At 37.0% G+C, this 22,413-nt stretch overlaps 1 protein-coding gene across 14 annotated transcripts in view; it reads left to right on the forward strand.

Moving 5' to 3' along the window:
- LOC139757618 (uncharacterized) overlaps positions 1 to 22,413 on the forward strand; it is a 71,637-nt gene that overhangs the window by 35,740 nt on the left and 13,484 nt on the right. For 3 of the 14 annotated variants that reach the window (XM_071678251.1, XM_071678261.1, XM_071678262.1), the window contains one exon: positions 16,356 to 16,612. The exons of 9 other annotated variants lie outside the window; for them this stretch is intronic. In XM_071678251.1, coding sequence (XP_071534352.1) covers positions 16,356 to 16,567 — 212 coding nt within the window. In that variant the 3' untranslated portion in view covers positions 16,568 to 16,612. Of the gene's footprint in view, positions 1 to 2,617; positions 2,803 to 9,908; positions 9,982 to 16,355; positions 16,613 to 22,413 lie in introns of those variants that run through there. 2 more of the 14 variants (XM_071678254.1, XM_071678259.1) reach the window with 2 other exon arrangements.

A 22,413-nucleotide genomic window follows, 5' to 3' on the forward strand; every position in this document is an offset into this window, starting at 1 on the left:
GAAGAGAATGATTGAGGAAAGATTGACAAAGAGGATATATGTGTCGGAGGTGGAGGGAACGAGGAGAAGTGGGAGACCAAATTGGAGGTGGAAAGATAGAGTGAAAAAGATTTTGTGTGATCAGGGCCTGAACATACAGGAGGGTGAAAGGCGTGCAAAGGATAGAGTGAATTGGAACGATGTGGTATACTGGGGTTGACGTGCTGTCAATGGATTGAACCAGGCCATGTGAAGCGTCTGGGGTAAACCATGGAAAGTTTTGTGGGGCCTGAATGTGGAAAGGAAGCTGTGGTTTTGGTGCATTGCACACATGACAGGCAGAGACTGAGTGTGAACGAATGTGGCCTTTGTTGTTTTTTCCTAGCGCTACCTCGCACACGCACGGGGGAAGGGGGATGCCATCTCATATGGCATATATGTATGTCTGTGTATGTATATGTTGAAATGTATAGGTATTTATTTGTATGTATATGTTGAAAAGTATAGGTATGTATATGTATGTTTATGTTGAAATGTATAGGTATGTATATGTGCGTGTGTGGGCGTTTATGCATATACATGTGTGTGTGTGTGTGGGTGGGTTGGGCCATTCTTTCATCTGTTTCCTTGCGCTACCTCACTAACATGGGAGACAGTAGCAAAGTATAATGATAATAATGATAATACATATATATAAACATACATACATACATACATACATACATACATACATACATACATACATACATACATACTTACATGCATGCATACATACATACATATACAACCCTATCTATAGCCCATGTCTCACAACTATATGATATTACTGGAACTACTATTCCTTCATACATATCAATTTTTGTCCCGAGATAACGATCCCTCTTTCCACCCATTCTTCATCACTCCCAGAACCTTCGCTCCCTTCCTAGAGATAGGAGAGAAAGAGTACTAACCACGTATCCCCTGCGTGTCATAGAAAGCTACTAAAAGGGGCAGGAGTGGTGGGGTGCTGAAAATCCTCCCCTCCTGTTTTACTTTGCCATAAGAGGAACAGAGAAGAGGACCAAGTGATGTTTTTACTACATACACTCAATCATGTTCTTGATGCTCCCTCACTAATGTGGGAAATGGCAGTGTTCTTTTCCCCCATTTTCAAAGAATATTGCTGTGGTATAGTTATACAGTAACACAAAATGACGGTGCCATAACATCACTATCCATACCACCAAAGTGTGACATTATCCTTCTTTTTTGCCTGTTTCCTCAGTAGCTCTCTTTTAGGTACACAGTGCATGGATAAGTCTCTAGTAAAATTGATGAAAAAATGATAAAAGTGGGATTGCATCCATTCTTCTTTTGTATTAAAGCATGAAATAATCACAAATTTTGCCTTTCTCACCATTCTTGTGTCTGATTGCCTAGATTGTTTATAGCTAACCTCATCAGCTTCTAGTTAAAGAATTTATTCAAAGGATGTAACCATTTGATAAAAAGAATAAAATGTAAAACTGGGTCAGTGTCCTACTGCTTGTGATGATGAAGAGTTGTTTGGCATTCAGCATCGTCACGATATGTAAGATCGTATATTTGCTCATCAGATGTAACATCTCCATCCAGTTTCATCAATAGTCAGAGGCTTTAAGTGATGTATTTCTAAGACTACTTTTCCACATGGTTGTTGCTGTTTATAAGGCTTATGGAGCAAAGGACAGTGCCTAAATAGATGTCTTTTAATATGTGTGTCTGACCATATAACAGGATTCAGTAATATAAAACTAGACATGTTGAGGTTGTGTGTCTGACCACATAACAGGATTCAGTAAAATAAAACTAGACAGGTTGAGGTTGTCTTAGGTGAGTTTTATTTAATCTGCAGTATCATCCATTGTGATTACAGGTGATGATGAATGAGTTTTATATGTGGTGTAAAAGAAGTTGAAATTCAGTGGGAGATAGAGTAAGGTGTTAGGTTTTAAAAGGAGGGAGATTGAAGTGGTAGACTCTGCAATTTCAATTTCATGTATAATAAAGAAAACTAGTTAGCTTATGCACAAGATTAGGATGATTGGTGAAATATTGGAGGGAGTTGGAAAACTTAATTATTTATTGGGCTCAGCGCCATACAAACAAAGTACTGTAGAATGTGAAATAAAAGAGTTTCCAAAAGAGGCAGGTGATTCTTTGGAAGAATTATGAAAAAGAATTCAGTTAAGATTTCAGTGAGTTGGAAGATGAATTTCATCTCCATGGCATACAAGAAATGTGTGTGTCAAAAGGAATTGCTGATATTACAGTTATGCAGCAACGTGAGTTTCAGGACTCCTTAACTTTCACTGGAGCTCTAGTTGAATTAGCAGGCATTCACAATAAATCAGTTTGCAGTATTTTGCATAGATGATAATCTCTTTGCTCTAAAAAACATCAAGTAGTTTGTAAAGACATAGCTTTTTTAATGATTTTGAAAATGCACCAGAGACAGTGTTGGAAAATGTTATAGACTTTTTTTCACTACAGGTTAACATCTGACATTCTCCATTTCCTTTCCCTTGATATTCACATATAACAACTAACATTGCATTTCAGTAGATATATTGGATATTAGAACAGAAATGAAGCAGATTTTTTCTTCTTTTTTTAGACTTCATGGGTGAGGGGGCAAAGGCTTTGAGAGGACTGAAGAATGTATGGAACAAGAGTTCATTATCTGGGAGGTCAAAAATGGATATATTTGAAGGTATAGTAGTCCCACCAATATTATATGGATGCAAGATATGGGCTGTGCAGAGGAGGAAGGTGGATATGTTGTAAATGGAATGTTTGAGGGCAATATGTGTTGTGAGAGGGTTTGATTGAGTGAATGATGAAAGGTTAAGAGAGATGTGTGGTAATAAAAAGAGTGTGGTTAAGAGGGCAGAAGGGGGTGTTTTGAAATGGTTTGGTCACATGGAAAGAATGAATGAGGAAAGATTGACAAAGAGGATATATATATCAGAGGTGGAGGGAACGAGGAGAAGTGGAGACCAAATTGGAGGTGGAAAGATGGAGTGAAAAAGATTGTGAGTGATCGGGGCCTGAACATGCAAGAGGGTGAAAGGCGTGCAAGGAATAGAGTGAATTGGAATGATGTGGTATACTGGGGTCGACGTGCTGTCAATGGATTGAACCAGGGCATGTGAAGCATTTGGGGTAAACCATGGAAAGTTTTGTGGGGCCTGGATGTGGAAAGGGAGCTGTGGTTTTGGTGCATTATACATGACTGCTAGAGATTGAGTGTGAACGAATGTGGCCTTTGTTGTCTTTTCCTGGCGCTACCTCGTGCAATGCGGGGGGGGGGTTGTCATTTCATGTGTGGCGGGGTGGCAACGGGAATGAATAAGGGCAGACAGTATGAATTATGTACATGTGTATATATGTGTGTGTGTGTGTATGTATATATGTATACGTTGAGGTGTATAGGTATGTATATGTTCTGTGTGTGGACGTGCATATATATATATATATATTTTTTTTTTTTTCATACTATTCGCTATTTCCCGCGATAGCGAGGTAGCGTTAAGAACAGGACTGGGCCTTTGAGGGAATATCCTCACCTGGACCTCTTCTCTGTTCCTTCTTTTGGAAAAAAAAAAAAAAAAATGTGTATGTGGGTGGGTTGGGCCATTCTTTCCTCTGTTTCCTTGCACTACCTCGCTAATGCAGGAGACAGCGACAAAGTATAATAAATAAAAAATAAATTAATAAATATATATATGTATATATGCATATATATACATACTATCCCTGGGGATAGGGGAGAAAGAATACTTCCCACGTATTCCCTGCGTGTCGTAGAAGGCGACTAAAAGGGGAGGGAGCGGGTGGCTGGAAATCCTCCCCTTTCTTGTTTTTTTTTTTTAATTTTCCAAAAGAAGGAACAGAGAAGGGGGTCAGGTGAGGATATTCCCTCTAAGGCCCAGTTCTCTGTTCTTAACGCTACCTCGCTAACGCGGGAAATGGCAAATAGTATGAAAAAAAAAAAAAAAAAAAAAAAATGTATATATATATATATATATGTATATATGTGTATATATATATATATATATATATATATATATATATATATATATATTTATCCCTGGAGATAGGGGATTAAGAATACTTCCCACGTATTCCCTGCATGTCGTAGAAGGTGACTAAAAGGGGAGGGAGTGGGGGGCTGGAAATCCTCCCCTCTAGTTTTTTTTTTTTTTTTTTTTTTCAATTTTCCAAAAGAAGGAACAGAGGGGGCCAGGTGAGGATATTCCAAAAAAGGCCCAGTCCTCTGTTCTTAACGCTACCTTGCTAACGCGGGAAATGGCGAATAGTTTAAAAGAAAGAAAAGATACATACGTTGAAATGTATAGGTATGTATATGTGCGTGTGTGGATGTGTGTGTATATGCATGTGTATGTGGGTGGGTTGGGCCATTCTTTTGTCTGTTTTCCTGTGCTACCTCACTAAAGTGGGAGACAGCTACAAAGTATAATAGAGGATGTGTGAATCAAGTGTTTGCTTTGAAGAATCTATGTGAGGAATACTTAGAAAAGCAAATGGATCTGGAGAAGGCATATGATAGAGTTGATAGAGATGCTGTGTGGAAGGTATTAAGAATGTATGGTGTGGGAGGCAAGTTATTAGAAGCAGTGAAAAGTTTTTATCGAGGATGTAAGGCATGTGTATGAGTAGGAAGAGAGGAAAGTGATTGGTTCTCAGTGAATGTTGGTTTGCGGCAGGGGTGCGTGATGTCTCCATGGTTGTTTAATTTGTTTATGGATGGGGTTGTTAGGGAGGTGAATGCAAGAGTTGTGGAGAGAGGGGCAAGCATGCAGTCTGTTGTGGATGAGAGAGCTTGGGAAGTGAGTCAGTTGTTGTTCACTGATGGTACAGTGCTGGTGGCTGATTCATGTGAGAAACTGCAGAAACTGGTGACTGAGTTTGGTAAAGTGTGTGAAAGAAGAAAGCTCAGAGTAAATGTGAATAAGAGCAAAGTTATTAGGTACAGTAGGGTTGAGGGACAAGTCAATTGGGAGGTACGTTTGAATGGAGAAAAACTGGAGAAAGTGAAGTGTTTTAGATATCTGGGAGTGGATTTGGCAGTGGATGGAACCATGGAAGCAGAAGTAAGTCATAGGGTGGGGGAGGAGGCGAAAGTTCTGGGAGCGTTGAAAAATGTGTGGAAGGCGAGAACGTTATCTCAGAAAATCTCAGAAAGTAAAAATGGGTATGTTTGAAGGAATAGTGGTTCCAACAATGTTATATGGTTGTAAGGCATGGGCTATAGATAGAGTTGTGTGGAGGATGGTGGGTGTTTTGGAAATGAGATGTTTGAGGACAATATGTGGTGTGAGGTGGTGTGATCAAGTAAGTATGAAAGGGTAAGAGAGATGTGTGATAATAAAAAGAGTATGGTTGAGAGAGCAGAAGAGGATGTATTGGAGTGGTTTGGTCACATGAAGAGAATGATTGAGGAAAGATTGACAAAGAGGATATATGTGTCGGAGGTGGAGGGAACGAGGAGAAGTGGGAGACCAAATTGGAGTTGGAAAGATAGAGTGAAAAAGATTTTGTGTGATCAGGGCCTGAACATACAGGAGGGTGAAAGGCGTGCAAAGGATAGAGTGAATTGGAACGATGTGGTATACTGGGGTTGACGTGCTGTCAATGGATTGAACCAGGCCATGTGCAGCGTCTGGGGTAAACCATGGAAAGTTTTGTGGGGCCTGAATGTGGAAAGGAAGCTGTGGTTTTGGTGCATTGCACACATGACAGGCAGAGACTGAGTGTGAACGAATGTGGCCTTTGTTGTTTTTTCCTAGCGCTACCTCGCACACGCACGGGGGAAGGGGGATGCCATCTCATATGGCATATATGTATGTCTGTGTATGTATATGTTGAAATGTATAGGTATTTATTTGTATGTATATGTTGAAAAGTATAGGTATGTATATGTATGTTTATGTTGAAATGTATAGGTATGTATATGTGCGTGTGTGGGCGTTTATGCATATACATGTGTGTGTGTGTGTGGGTGGGTTGGGCCATTCTTTCATCTGTTTCCTTGCGCTACCTCACTAACATGGGAGACAGTAGCAAAGTATAATGATAATAATGATAATACATATATATAAACATACATACATACATACATACATACATACATACATACATACATACATACATACATACTTACATGCATGCATACATACATACATATACAACCCTATCTATAGCCCATGTCTCACAACTATATGATATTACTGGAACTACTATTCCTTCATACATATCAATTTTTGTCCCAAGATAACGATCCCTCTTTCCACCCATTCTTCATCACTCTCAGAACCTTTGCTCCCTTCCTAGAGATAGGAGAGAAAGAGTACTAACCACGTATCCCCTGCGTGTCATAGAAAGCTACTAAAAGGGGCAGGAGTGGTGGGGTGCTGAAAATCCTCCCCTCCTGTTTTACTTTGCCATAAGAGGAACAGAGAAGAGGACCAAGTGATGTTTTTACTACATACACTCAATCATGTTCTTGATGCTCCCTCACTAATGTGGGAAATGGCAGTGTTCTTTTCCCCCATTTTCAAAGAATATTGCTGTGGTATAGTTATACAGTAACACAAAAATGACGGTGCCATAACATCACTATCCATACCACCAAAGTGTGACATTATCCTTCTTTTTTGCCTGTTTCCTCAGTAGCTCTCTTTTAGGTACACAGTGCATGGATAAGTCTCTAGTAAAATTGATGAAAAAATGATAAAAGTGGGATTGCATCCATTCTTCTTTTGTATTAAAGCATGAAATAATCACAAATTTTGCCTTTCTCACCATTCTTGTGTCTGATTGCCTAGATTGTTTATAGCTAACCTCATCAGCTTCTAGTTAAAGAATTTATTCAAAGGATGTAACCATTTGATAAAAAGAATAAAATGTAAAACTGGGTCAGTGTCCTACTGCTTGTGATGATGAAGAGTTGTTTGGCATTCAGCATCGTCACGATATGTAAGATCGTATATTTGCTCATCAGATGTAACATCTCCATCCAGTTTCATCAATAGTCAGAGGCTTTAAGTGATGTATTTCTAAGACTACTTTTCCACATGGTTGTTGCTGTTTATAAGGCTTATGGAGCAAAGGACAGTGCCTAAATAGATGTCTTTTAATATGTGTGTCTGACCATATAACAGGATTCAGTAATATAAAACTAGACATGTTGAGGTTGTGTGTCTGACCACATAACAGGATTCAGTAAAATAAAACTAGACAGGTTGAGGTTGTCTTAGGTGAGTTTTATTTAATCTGCAGTATCATCCATTGTGATTACAGGTGATGATGAATGAGTTTTATATGTGGTGTAAAAGAAGTTGAAATTCAGTGGGAGATAGAGTAAGGTGTTAGGTTTTAAAAGGAGGGAGATTGAAGTGGTAGACTCTGCAATTTCAATTTCATGTATAATAAAGAAAACTAGTTAGCTTATGCACAAGATTAGGATGATTGGTGAAATATTGGAGGGAGTTGGAAAACTCAATTATTTATTGGGCTCAGCGCCATACAAACAAAGTACTGTAGAATGTGAAATAAAAGAGTTTCCAAAAGAGGCAGGTGATTCTTTGGAAGAATTATGAAAAAGAATTCAGTTAAGATTTCAGTGAGTTGGAAGATGAATTTCATCTCCATGGCATACAAGAAATGTGTGTGTCAAAAGGAATTGCTGATATTACAGTTATGCAGCAACGTGAGTTTCAGGACTCCTTAACTTTCACTGGAGCTCTAGTTGAATTAGCAGGCATTCACAATAAATCAGTTTGCAGTATTTTGCATAGATGATAATCTCTTTGCTCTAAAAAACATCAAGTAGTTTGTAAAGACATAGCTTTTTTAATGATTTTGAAAATGCACCAGAGACAGTGTTGGAAAATGTTATAGACTTTTTTTCACTACAGGTTAACATCTGACATTCTCCATTTCCTTTCCCTTGATATTCACATATAACAACTAACATTGCATTTCAGTAGATATATTGGATATTAGAACAGAAATGAAGCAGATTTTTTCTTCTTTTTTTAGACTTCATGGGTGAGGGGGCAAAGGCTTTGAGAGGACTGAAGAATGTATGGAACAAGAGTTCATTATCTGGGAGGTCAAAAATGGATATATTTGAAGGTATAGTAGTCCCACCAATATTATATGGATGCAAGATATGGGCTGTGCAGAGGAGGAAGGTGGATATGTTGTAAATGGAATGTTTGAGGGCAATATGTGTTGTGAGAGGGTTTGATTGAGTGAATGATGAAAGGTTAAGAGAGGTGTGGTAATAAAAAGAGAGTAGTTGAGAGATCTGAAAGGTGTGTTGAAGTGGTTTGGACATATTGAGAGATTGAGTGAGAAAAGATTGACAAAGAGAATATATGTGTCAGAAGTTGAGGGACCAAGAACAGGGAGACCAAATTGGAGATGAAGAGATGGAGTGAAAAAGATTTTGAGTGTCTGGGCCTGAACATGCAGGAGGGTGAAAGCTGTGCATGGAATAGAGTGAATTGGAATGATTTGGTATACTGGGGTTGATGTGCCTTTAGTGGACTGAAGCATCTGGGGGTTGCCATGGAAGGTCTGTAGGGCCTGAATGCAGATAGGGAGCTGTGGTTTTGGTGCATTACACATAACAGCCAGAGAATGGATGTGCGTGGATGTGGCCTTTCGAGTGTTTTTGGTGCTATCTCACTGACACAGGAAATGGCAATCATGTATGAAAGAAAAAATATTTTTCTTATTACTTGTAGGAGCTTGTGATGAGTATCCCAGCTCTTATCTGTTTAAGCTTGACTCTCTGAAGCCAGTAATGTCTGTGTTCGGTCTTTAACTGTTCATGTTTAATGTACTGCTGCATGTTCACAAATATTCCAGTGAAGTGAATAGTATTATTTCATGGTAAGAAAAATTAAGGTTGATTTCTATACCTATTTAAGAGAAAGACTCTTGTTTGCTACTTAAAGAATGAATTATGTGGTATTAGGTATAATTTGGTAGAAGTGATAGGTTTGAACATAAGGCAGGAACACTAGGTAGACACAGAAGGTAGAAGTGGTTTGGTAGGAACATTAGGTAGTAGTAGTTTGGTAGGAACATTAAGTAGGAGTCTCTGGAAACACTGCACTTCAGTTGCCTGCTCCCAGGTGAGCCACGAAAGGCAAACAAGTAACTCTGGATATCACCTGATGTGGAGAGATTTTTGCCATGGCTACCTAAACTTGAGGGAGTTCCTGGAGGGAATGGGCATCAGAGATATAGATAGATGTTTCTAACATGTGATACCTCACCATGTTGACTAGATTCTTGAAGTGTGATTGGGCTGTGGTATTGAACTAAAGTATTGTTTTTATTATTATTATTATTATTATTATTATGTATTTAAAGTGGAAAAGTATTGTGGTGAAAGAATTGGTGGAAGAATGCAGGGAATGACCAGAGACTGCTGGAGCTTCTAAAATGTTGTGGGGCTCACTGGAGCAAAAGCCAGTGATCTGAAGGTGACTATGCACCATACTGCAGTTCTGTACAAGTAAGTCTAAACAAAATGGGGGCTGATCTCCCCTGCTTTTCAGAGAAGGGGGGCTTCATTCCCCCATACCCCCCCCTGTGCTGCTGCCATTTATTATGTATGTGAGGGACATATGTAAGGGCAAGGATAAGTAGAGACTCTTTTACCATGGCCATTCCCTTGATGGAAGTTCCCATAGGGAACGGGTGTCAGAGATATAGATATATGGATATTATTTGCTGTTTTAAGGTTAAACATTCATATGATTGTGGAACAGTTTGAAGTGGATATTTCATACCTAGTACTTGTAATGGTGAAGTAGCTGTCAGTCCTTTGAATTATGAGTCATTATAGTTTAAGAATATTGCAGATTATCAAGGTCAAAGTCTTGATCCAGATATAGAAGAATATGATGGGGTCTTACCTGGAGTCCGTGGTAAGAGGTAACTTGAAATGTGACTTTGTATTGACTATGTGGGGTATTTATTTATATAAAGGTTTTCCAGTTGTCAGATTCTGTCACATATCATAAAGAATTATTGATTTATGCAAATCCTGTGTAAAATCAATGCTCTTGGAAATTTACAACACTTATTGTTTAGACATAATAAGTTGTAGCTACCCTGGTGTTCTGTTGCATATGGATGTGACATGATCTGTAAACTAGGTTTTCCATGTTTGATATTGTGGAACTTTGTGTAAGTAGAAGATGAAAGATGTCTTTGCAGCCTTTTATGGGATGATGTTTGCTGGGCATATGTGGATTCAGAGAAGAATGTTGATAGGCTATTAATGTGTTATGAAGTGATTATTGACAGCATTTAGGGATGCCATTTTTGGTATGTGGATCACTGGCTTTATTTTATTTTTGCTGAAGCAGTACAGAAAACAACTGCACAGTAAGAACTCTAGAAAGTACTCAACATGTGATTGATAAAGATGGAAAAGGATGCATGTAAGTTTTCTCAGCTGGTTCATTTATGAAAATTATATTGGAAATTAAGCAATTTTCTTGATAAAATTGAAGAGAAACACCAACATTAGTTACATGGAGCATGTAAGCACACTTAATGACTAGGAAAATGAGGTTGATCTAGATACCTGTGGAATGAAAGTCCCACTCAGCAGCTTTCCTGATAATCTACCATTCATAGGAAATTGTTTTCTGTTATAATCTTTGATCACATTTTGTATATACTATAACTACTCCACATATGCCTTTACCCCAACCATGCACAAGCCTTATATACTTGGTTTCATCCAAGCACATTTTATTTTTTCCTGCCAGTTTCAGAAAATTTGGAGGACGTTTCATTCATGCATAGTCTGCTTCAGAGCTGGTCAGGTTTGTTGTCCATGATCTGCTTTAGAGGAAGTCAGGCTTGTTGTCCTATCCCAACCTGTGACTGGGCTCAGGGAGAGATATATCAGAACCTAGTTTCACTTTTCATTTCGGGCTCCTTATCCTCCTAAATGCTTGTGAGAATAAAAAAAAGTTGCGGTGATTCTGAGACATTAAAAGACAATATACATTCCATTATTTATCAGCCATTTTCATTTGCTCATACAAAATATGAGTACATCATGCATGCTGTTAAGAGGTTTTGTTTGTGTCTAAGTGATAGTAATCAGTTGCCAATCTTGTAGAGGTGTAGCAGTTGTATGCTGCAGGAATGTGATTCTGATGATGTGACATTATTGCAACTTAGATAAGCAAAGTTCTTGCAACAATAAAAACAAATAGTTTAGTATAATAAGAATATTTGTTTTATTGCTGAAAGAAGAAATTTGCTTATCCGAGTAGTAATGGTACCACATCATCAGAATCACATGCCTGCAGCACACAAATTAGAGCAGACTAGTAATGCAGGTGTCAAGAGGCTTAAAGTAGCCACAGCCTGAGCTACAGGGATACACCATCAGAGCAAGGGAAATTATCATTTCTTCTTTAGCACCTTGAGGAGTACATTCCCCCAACCTCATAGATGCATAGATTCAACATGTGACACCACAAGTATGTCTGCCTACCTAAGAGGAGGCCTTGAAAAAGTGTGACTCATCACTTGCGTTGTGATAACAATTGTTTATCAAGTTATGTTGCAATCTGTTGTTTGGATACATAATGACAGCATGTTGCCCGCTTCTTTAGTGAGAGAGATTGTTCATTTAGGTAAATTACATAGCTTTGCAGCCAGACATTGTTTTTCAAATATGCTGCATTTTTCAAGGTACAACTGTGATTCTCTGTTGTGCCTGATTTTTTATAGCTAGCCAGACCCTAGCTAAGATGAAGAATAAAGATTGGAATGCATATTTTTGCAGCACTATATTGCACAGTTGGAACAATGGCTTACCCAAAACAATATGTGCATCTCAATGGAAGCCTGCAATCACTCCTTTAACATCAAAGAAATGTGAATTCAGCTCACACCACCTTGTCACCTTAAATGGACAATCACTTCCACTAAACGAAACACTAACCATTCTTAGAGAGGCACCACATATGACACACACTTGACATTCAATCCGTACTAAAAAACATTGTGAGGGGAGCACACAAAATAATGCCCTCAAAAAACAATCTCTAGTATTCTCGACAAACAATTCATCCATTTCATTCGAAACTGCGCACACCTGCTTAATCTTCCTCCTTCTTTGATGCAAATATATAAAAGCCACACAAAATAGAGAACTGAGAATATTCATTGTCTGTATGGCAAACATAAACACTTAACACCTACACAGTGAAACAAAGATCCTCCCAGGATGATCCCATCTTGGTATGCTTATCCCTCAGTTCTCTGCAGCAGCACTAGACCCCCTCTAACTCAAACCACTCTTTAACTGACCACCAACCCCGCCCCCAAATAGAAATAAAGTTTATTCATGCTTCACACTTCAGCAGTCTACTCACAGAAATGTTCATCACAACAGATATAATACTAACAAAACATGTGCATACTGAAATAATCTCACAAGCACTAAACAGCTATCCTCCAACTCACTGTTAAACTTCACCAAGGTGCACCAGAAAACAGATGAAGAATGACCCATCCACTCATTTTTTTTTTCTTTTTTTTTTTGTGGCTGTCTCCCACGTTTGCGAGGTAGCGCAAGGAAACAGACGAAAGAAATGGCCCAACCCACCCCCATACACATGTATATACATACGTCCACACATCCACTCATATGCACATATATACATAAACACAAATACACATACGTATTCATACGTATATATATCATCATATAAACACAAATACACATACGTATTCATACGTATACATATCATCATATACATATATACATACATAGACATATACATACACAAACATATACATATATACACATGTACATATTCATACTTGCTTGCTTTCATACATTCCCGGTGCCACCCTGCCTCACAGGAATCAGCATTGCCACCCCCTGAGTCAGCGAAGTAGCGCCAGGAAAACAGAGAAGAAGGCCACACAGTTCCCTTTCCATGTCCAGGCCCCACAGACCTTTCCATGGTTTACGCAGGACACTTCATATACTCTGATTCAGTCCATTGGCAGCACATTGACCCTAATATACCACATCGTTTCAATTCACTCTATTCCTTGCATGTCTGCAGCCCTAGGCTGCATTACTTACAGTAGCAGGGAAATGTAAATTCTTACGGAATGATAAGTTCTTTGATGAGACTGTACTTCCTATGATACAACATCTTTAAAAGCACCAATTGGTTTGGAAGTTTGTTTTCTACTCTAAGTGTACCCTACACCATTTTTTAGACTAGCTACTAATTTCCCAGGTTATAATTTTAGAAATCTGGAGCTATTTCGTTTTGATACACCTGTTGGAACAGTTAAGAATGTTCTAGAATCACTTCTTTTTTTAATTTAACAGTAATAAGTAGACTTTTTGTATCTCTTTCTCTCTGTCCTCCTTTCTTCCTTTCATTTTTCTTTCTAGTTTCATCTAGTTTGTTTTCCATGAGGGCACATTCTTTACTGTCAGATGGAAATGACAGATTTCCAAGAGTTATTTTGGATTTGTCTTTTGATTTACATTGTGATACATGTAGGTTATTGGTTGATACAATCTTTAGTTTTTCTTTTGACGTAGAGGTCTCAGATATTAGAAAATTTCTGCTTCTCAGTCTTTGCCAAAGCTTATTAACACTTCTTATTCAAATTCACGACTGTATATGTGCTGTATTGCTGTCAGGTGATTTAAATGGATAATTAAAGTGATGCAGAAGGTTTTCCTGTTGTAAGATATTACTCAAGGAATGACAAGTCCTTACCCATACCTTTATTTGCCCAAATTAGTCAATTTTGAATATTCTTAACTTACCTTGAATTGGATGGTTTTAGGTATGTTGATATCTAATGGGCCGTATGGTAACATTTTTCTTGATGTCTTTCCCATTTGCTGTCTTCTTTTAAGGTGGAAGTATGTTACCCTCTTACATTTTTTATCAGAAGAATTGATCTTGATAATCAGAATGAAATATCAAATCAACCTTTTTTGGAAGTCTGCTGCATCGCTGGCACTGAAAATAGGTCTGCCTCTGATTCTGATTTTACTTAATGTAGGTTTTTGCTCATCCAGTGTATTAGAGTTATGTTTTCTCATTTCTCTGGCATAGTTGGATTGTAATTATCCTTGGAGAGGACTTCTTAAGTGATGGTAGGTTATTACTGTTAAAGGTCTTGAGCTAGTTCAATACCATTTTCTTTCATGATTGCATTTTGTATTTCATCAGGAGGTAATTTTCTTTTGCTTAACATAGCTTGATCTTCACTTTGGATTATGGGCACATATTGTAGCTTTCACAGGCCACATATAGAAAATTAGTCCTGACCTAAAGAGAGACAGGTTTTGTCTCCAGCACTGGGTATGCTAGAAAACAAATGTATATCTCCTGCCAACCCCAACTGTTTTCAGAGGTTTTGATTTATGGCTGAAGTGAGGTACAGATAGTGTTGCAGTTTGGGTTAGACCATAATTTGTTGTGTACGGGGTTTAGAAAAATTTTTGCACAATAAGAAATCTACTTCTCCTCGTTATATGTAATCTAGATAGATTAGTGCGAATCTCCCAATCACTCTGTTGTTGAAGGTACCTTTGACTGAGAACTATATGAGAAATAGCATGGAGGAAGGAGAGTGTATTGTGTTTGGTTAGGAATGAATCCCACTTATTAACTGTTTACCAGATCCAGAAAATCAGTTTTGACTTAAGGAAAGACTTACTGTTCCTTCCAGATAAAGAAAAACTATCTTGGACATGAAAAGTTAAATGACTCAGTTTTCTTGCATACTTCAAGGTAGGAAAATTTAGTTTTGACTAAAGGAGAGATAGCTCTATGCTTTAGCAACAGTAAAGCAAGGAAACAATATCTACCATCATTTTCATTGTCCTTGCTACTGACCTTGAGTGTGTACAATATATGAGAGACTTCACATTAGAGTGTGAAAAAGATGTTGCTGCACATCATCAGCTATGAAACCCCATGATTCAAAGTTTACCATTTCTAGTGATGGTTGTCTCAGTGAATTGGTTTTCACATAATTTCTTAGATATCTTATACATCTAGGACAGCAAGTGCAGCTTGACCCCTCCCCCCCTTTTTTTTTGAAATCCAGAGACAAGTCTTTTGCTATGTGTAAACTAATGTGGCAAGGTATCCTTATTTCTTTTTAATCTTTCTTACATCTTTGTGCAAGTATTTAGTATCTGGTGCGTTGCTAGCTAAATGAAAACGTGGAATCTTTAAGCATGTGTTTCAAGTTTAGATTCTAGTTATGTGATATAAAAGTCTAGAGACAGTCTCTGACTAAGGTTTTGTGGATAAATGTGCACCCATCACCGTGCTTGGAATATGGGGAAGAGACTTGCATGACATAGGGTTATGAAATATGATACTCAGCAGAAAAACTCTGTCATATATATTTGTATTATTAGTCTTCTCCGGAATTTATGTGACATATTTTACATTTTAACTATCCCATAAGCTTAACCACCAAAATATATGTTATTTAGAAAATGGGCCACTTTGTTCATAAGGTATATGATGTTTTGAAAGTCTAGATTGTCTTAGACTCTGTTTTTAGATTCTAGGTGTTGTGCTCAAAGCTGCTGCTCAACAGTTTTGTAGTAAATTGGGGTTTTCTTCAGTTTTCAAGTAAATCCTTATCAAACACCATCTACTATGCATGTTAAAGTTGCTCAGAATTTTTTGGAGAATTGTTACATTCTCATTTATTAAGGAAGATATAGAGACTCCTTTTCATCCTGTGGTTTAGCCTTCGATCAGGTATGATTTCAATCCCAGTCTCATTTTCTCTTATTCACTTTCAGTGTGCTGTTTCCTTCAAAATCTAAATTGGAAATATTTGATTTCTCATTCCCTATACTATATTTCTTGTGTTTCTTCAAAACATTATCTCAAGTTTTGCATAATTTTTTGTTTTATGAATTTTATTCTCATACTAAATAGTACTGAATTGCTACTTATGCAGTACAGTTTGATATAGTACAGTTATGGAAAAGATCATATTTCCCTATTAGTAAACAAAACTTGTACAGTATTTCAATCATTAGCTGGAAAATGAACCAAGGATAATTTTCCCATTCTGTATTAGAGATTTTTGTAGACATGCCCAAAATATTTTATATTCTAGTGTAATGACTGTAAATGATGATGGTTAGAGGAATGAATTTGACAGACAAGTATGAGAAAATGGAAATCATGTATTAGATGGAGAAGTACAAAATGTTATTGATAATAAGGTGCCAAGAGATGGAAAAGAAACATTTGTTACAGGTGAGAATCAGATCAAAGAGGAGGCTGACAATCATTTAGGTGGACAAATCGAGCAAAACCTGGAGGATACTGAAGATAAAAATCACGCTCAAGAACAGATTGATGAACCAGAAGCACAACACAAAGAACAAGATGACACAGATCACAATAATGCACAAGAACAAATAGATGGACCAGAAATACAAGAAAATGGCCGTCCAGGACATGTTTAGAAGTCAAATTTTTTTTGTCTGTCTATTGGTCATGCCTGCAGGAAAGTGAGTTATTGTCAGCTTGCATGCATGCTTTGCTTGTACTGTTATGGGTTTCCTGGGGTATCATATTACTTGCAGTGGTTCAGCTGTATGATATATGCACTTGACATTTTTTCCCTCTCTTCTTGTTGCTTCCTTTGCTTATTGCACTCTTATCATATAAGTGTGTAGGGTATTGGTGTTAATGGGTATTGTTTCATTTCCATGGTAAAGCAGTGGTTTGTTATGTAGACTATTTGTTAATGCCTATCTGAGAGGAGGCACTTTATTTTGTTTAAAGCACATCGCAGTGAGTAGTCTTTAACCACCATATTCACTTTAGATTTAGCCAAAGTTTTTAACCACATTTTCCATGAGTTTGCCATCTGCATTCATATGTAGAAAGAACGTAAGCTAAGTATTGTAATTATTATTGTAGTTGGTATTAGTAATCTTTGTACAACACATCATTGCAAATATAGTATTTGAAAGCTGCTTATCATTTAGATCAAAATGAACTTCATGCACTTTTTTTAATACTTTCATTTATTACAGTATTTATGAAATCAGTGATTTAAACACCATTGAAGATAGTATTTAAACTTTTCTTATATTATCTATAAGCTCATTACTTTTACTGTTGTGTCAGTTACTGTTGTGATTGCTGTCCTTTATCCTGTTAATTTGGCAATGATACCTTCTCAAACCTTTAATAGCAAATTTTTATCCCCAGTGGAAAATAGAAAAGATCTTCCTGATATTACCCGAGTCCACAATGTTGCTATATATATTATATATATATATATATACTGTTTTTTTCCCAGACCTCTTAACCTTTCTTTCTCCTCCACTGTTTGTCATGCTCATAGGAAATATCCGACCTATTTTTTGAAAATGATTCTTATTGTGCTTATCTAGCTAAGCACTTGTAAGTCTTCTTTCATTTCTTTTCAGATGTTAGAATCTGTCTAAAATCACTAACTTCCATATCACGTAAATGTAAATTTTTGTCTACAATAGTTTTTTGAAAGAATGAAAAGACTTAAAGTTTGTATTATGTAATGGGAATATGAGAAAAGGAGACTATGTGATGACATGTCATTTGTCATGCTGGATTAGGTAACAAACCTGTAGTAAAAGAAAGAAAGACAAAGGTGAGTACCAAACTACCCTTAGGATTGCAGCCAGTTATTATGTGATTATATAATACAAAGCATACCGTTTTAAGTACTTCCCTTTAGTCCCAATTGGACAGTAGTGTTTCATTTCAGACCTCCTCACCACAAAAGGAGCCATATTTCATATGCCCATAGCATAATAAATGCTAATGGCTGGATGTTTATACAGATCTTCTTTTGTGTATCTGATAGACCAGCTGTGCTTACATTAGCTTAAAAATGTGATAAATTAGTGGTAACCAGAAATTTAGTCTTTACCACAGCATAGTGTCTTAGCTGTTAGTTAGGCATTTGCATACTATATAGGATAGTTACCTGGTAGCCAGCTTTCAGTTGAGAGACTATATTCACATATCTTAGGGTAACAGTTTTGCCTCAGGAAATTAGGAATCTTTCTCCCTTTGTCAGCCCATAGGGTTAATGCTAGGGACCCCAGCTCTTTAAATTGATTCCCACAAAAGGGATATGCCATCATGCTTCACACTCATCACATGAGCATTGAGAGAAAGCTATGTACAGCTAACCTTCTGATCACAGAAATTTGTTAGATGTCGGAGTAAGTCTGTTTACCACCATGCCAAGCTTCTGTTTTACTGAGCAGGGAAGTATTATACCTTTTCAGATAGCCTGGTGACATCTTTGTGCATATCCACATCTAGTAGGAATTTTCTAGTTTCATGATAACTATTGCTGGCCAAATGTATTAGAGCATAAAGATGAGGCTGAACACTTACTTTTGCTCTAAAGATGAAGATAACTCAGGTCCCTCAGTGTTGGTGAACATCTTGTGCACATAACTCGAGTGAGAAACATTTAATGAAGAAGTACCAGGCACATATAACTAAGATGGATTTAGGACCATGTGCTGCGTATACAGTTGCCAAAATGGTTGGCTTGAAAACCTTTCTTCACAGCTGTACTGTGCCATTTTATGCCTTCTCAAAGACTTTTGATCTGTGTAGATAAATGACGCAACCAGTTCCACAGTATCAGACCATATGGACATGATGATGAGTGATACCTAGTTGAATTTAGTACATACTAGAAGCTATGAAATTCTTCCTTTAATAACTTTCACTGAGCAAGAAAACATCATTGTGTATTCAGTAGGTTAAATATGGCTCCTTCTGTGGTATGCTATGCATTAGAGGTAATGCTATGTAGTAGAAACTTCATGAACTAAAAGTGCTTAATTTACATTTATTTGTAATTGATTAACTGGATATTGGTCCTCACTATGTTATCATTTCTTCAGATTGTTTTGAACATAATCCATCTTGATGACTGACTAGTTATGCAAGCTATCTTCATAGTTCTCACAGAAAAGATATTTTATAAAGCCATTCTTCTTTCATGTCTACAACTTCCAGTACCCACAACCATCCTGATATGGAATAGAACTGCCATACCTTTGTGGGAAGACCTTTTCCTCAAATACCATTTACTTTTTCTCCATAACACACTTTCAGTATACTAAGTAGTGTTTAGTATTTTGGTTCCCTGTGTATGTTTTTTATATAACATTGTTATTATACACTTTCTACCAACATGGCTTTAATTAGGGTATAATTTTTGCCAGTGCCATGTTGACAGCTATAATATAAGATTGATAATAACTGTTGTTCAAATGTTGGCTCTTAACAGCCATGTCACTTGTTACCTTCAAGCCTTCCTATTTTCTGGAAATTGCTCTCATGCAAAATGTACTTATTTTCCTTTTTGTTTTCTACATAACAGCCCTTCACATCAGTAAAACATTCACAAGTTACTTGTATTTTTTCTTTGGTTAATATATTCATAGCTTATATTCATAGCTTAAGATTCTTTTATATCCATGACAAGATTTAATGATAATTTTTTGTACTGAAAGGTGTTTCAGATGGCATACTGATCAACCAACCAGACATTTTATCCCAAGAATATTTGCTATTTTTTCTGTACCTTTTCTCAGTAATAATACAGTGAAAGTGACCAGCATTTGAGTCTTGATAACACTAGTAGGGATTTGCGAAGGAACCTCCCATAAAGTGTGTAGTATTGAATCAGAGTTCCACCATGAGCAAGAAAATTACATATTACAATATAACTTTCATTATTGAATGCCTCTCTCAGAAGATTTAGTGATAGACTGCTTTGTGCTTTGTTGAAGAGGACAGGAACTGGTGGCAGATTCTAATTCCTCTTACCCTATACAGGGCAGTAATTTTCATATCACTCTGCTTCTGAATTTATAAACTCTCTGCCTTATGATGTACATCAAGTTGGAGTTTGCAAAACATTTTTCTAACTTCAGAGTCATGGGATATCTCTGCCTAGTACTGTCTTAGAAATGCTTACTCTTATTTATGAATCTATGCTTAAGGTTGGATGTCAGGTAGTTAGTCAAACTGATGGGAAAATATTTGATAAATGCTGAATTCTCATAGTTCATTGTTAAGGTAAGTATAGAAGTTGTCAGATTCATATATGTAGCTGAGATTCACTTTTAACAGAAATCTTGATGATATATCCAGGTTGCATATGGGCTTCCAATTGACTGCGTCAAAGTACGTTCTAGGGCCCTCACACCTTTTTTTTTAAGGACGTACTTCTTTTCTAATGAAGTATGTTAAGTTGCATAACGTACGCTGTACTTGACACAGATCAAAAGAGACTTATGTCTTGATTGCCAGTTAGAAATGGTTCCATGGACATCCTTTTCACAAAAATCTGAACTACCTGAAAGAATAGATACTTGACTGTTAAAATCTTCGTCAAGATGAGCTGTGTCTTGAATCCTTATTTCACAAGATATATTGTCATGGCACATTAGGAATCAGTCCCATCCAGTTCTTCAATCAGCTCTTTGCCCTTTGAATTCATCCCTCAGCCAAGTATAACTATGTTGTATAAATGAATCAGTGAAGTTATTTAGTTACCTCTTGTTTCTGCAAAATGAAGGAAGGCTATTCCTATTATTTATGTCCTTTTTATTTAGTTTCAGTTATTTTCATTATGATTTAAACATTAAATTGTCAAAGGAAAAATTTGGAAATGTACAAAATGGAAACAAAAGCATAAGGCATTATTACTGCTCAGGCTTCACTAGTTTTTGTAGGCAGATCAAGCTTAAAAGTTTCAAATAAAACATAACTTTATAAGGGAGCCAGGCTTTCCAAGCTTTCCAGGCTTCTATACATTTCACTGCTGAGGAGTCTGAAGTCAGTCAGTGTTTAGGCAATACTCATGCTTAATTTGGACAATACTAAAGTGATTTCTAGATTTCTGAAAATTAGCTTTTCTTAAAGCTTTGAATATCCTTTATTCTTTAGATGTGAGTGTGCAACTACCACATTGACGACACTGAACACATACTGCTCAATTGTCCTGCACTCTCCATTGCAAGTGACATACACACCACCACACCTTATGAACAGTGGTCCCACCCGGTAGACTGATTGCTTCCCTATTGCTGTAGGAGACCTATAGAAGATAGAAGGGACATATAGGGCATAAAGGAAGAAGAGTGTACTTTCTAGGATTTATGATTTTTGTAGCAAAATGACCGTGTTGGATAATTGGCAAAATTGAAGGACTTTTCTTCATCTCCCCTCTGTTTATGGATATCTTTTGATAGCATGTTTCAGGGAGTGAATGTGTGATAGATCTTTGTGAGTGAGAGGTTTTTCTGTGTGGTATATGTTCGTGCAACTATTGTATCATAGTGTGATAAGCTATTTCTGTTATCAGTTGGAGGCAGTCCAGAAATAGTACATTATTGTAAACTTGTAGGAGGACAAAGTTTTTGTACATTTGATTTGGTCAAAGAAAATTAGATGTCTGTCTATGAGCTAAATGCATTAGGAAGAATACATCTCCTCAGTTTTGATAAGAACTATCAGAGTATCCATCATTAGATAAAGTTGGGATTTATGGATTGAACGGGACCAGAGGGATCAAGGAATTGATTTTCAGTCAACAGTAGTGTTCATCAAAAATCCATCTTTGAAAACACAAAGGCATTTAGTTCAGGATACCAGGTTATAGAACTTGAAGTCAAGTGAAGAAAACATTTGAGTCACAAAATTAAGATGCCTAGGATATTTTTTTTCCTCTGCCTTCAAAACAGAAGATGGTTCAGTGTTTAAGGATTAGGTGAAGTGATGTGGGAATAACTGCTAGGTACCTGGAACTGCTCAGTATTTAATTTCCAAAGGAAAACAAATCCTGTAATAAATTCAACCTGAAATAATGCTAAAGGTGAGACTGACGTTCAAGTAAACCTCAGATGGTCAAAACTAACTACAGAAAGATAAGTCAGTGAAACTCCTTGAAACTGTATTGTCAGTGACACAGAAGTTTGACCCTTAGAAGCATGCACAGAGGTTTTATTTTTGATTAGGATAGAAAAGCTCTTCTCATATGAATATCATACATATCCTCATATATTATATTTAAATGCATCAGTACTGTTATATATAGTGGAAGGTGCCACATTTACTGCCCAGTTAGGATAGCAAGTTTGTACTTAAGCTCTTCGTCAGACCAAATTTATAAATGTGCTGTATTTGACTAAATTACAGAAAATTTCCACCAAGAAGTAGTGGTTGAGTGGAAGACCTTACCACTTTCTCTTGCCTTAGAGGATGATTTTGAAAACTTCAGTGA

Source organism: Panulirus ornatus, chromosome 27 (assembly GCF_036320965.1).
Source record: "Panulirus ornatus isolate Po-2019 chromosome 27, ASM3632096v1, whole genome shotgun sequence".
Lineage (NCBI taxonomy): Eukaryota > Metazoa > Arthropoda > Malacostraca > Decapoda > Palinuridae > Panulirus > Panulirus ornatus.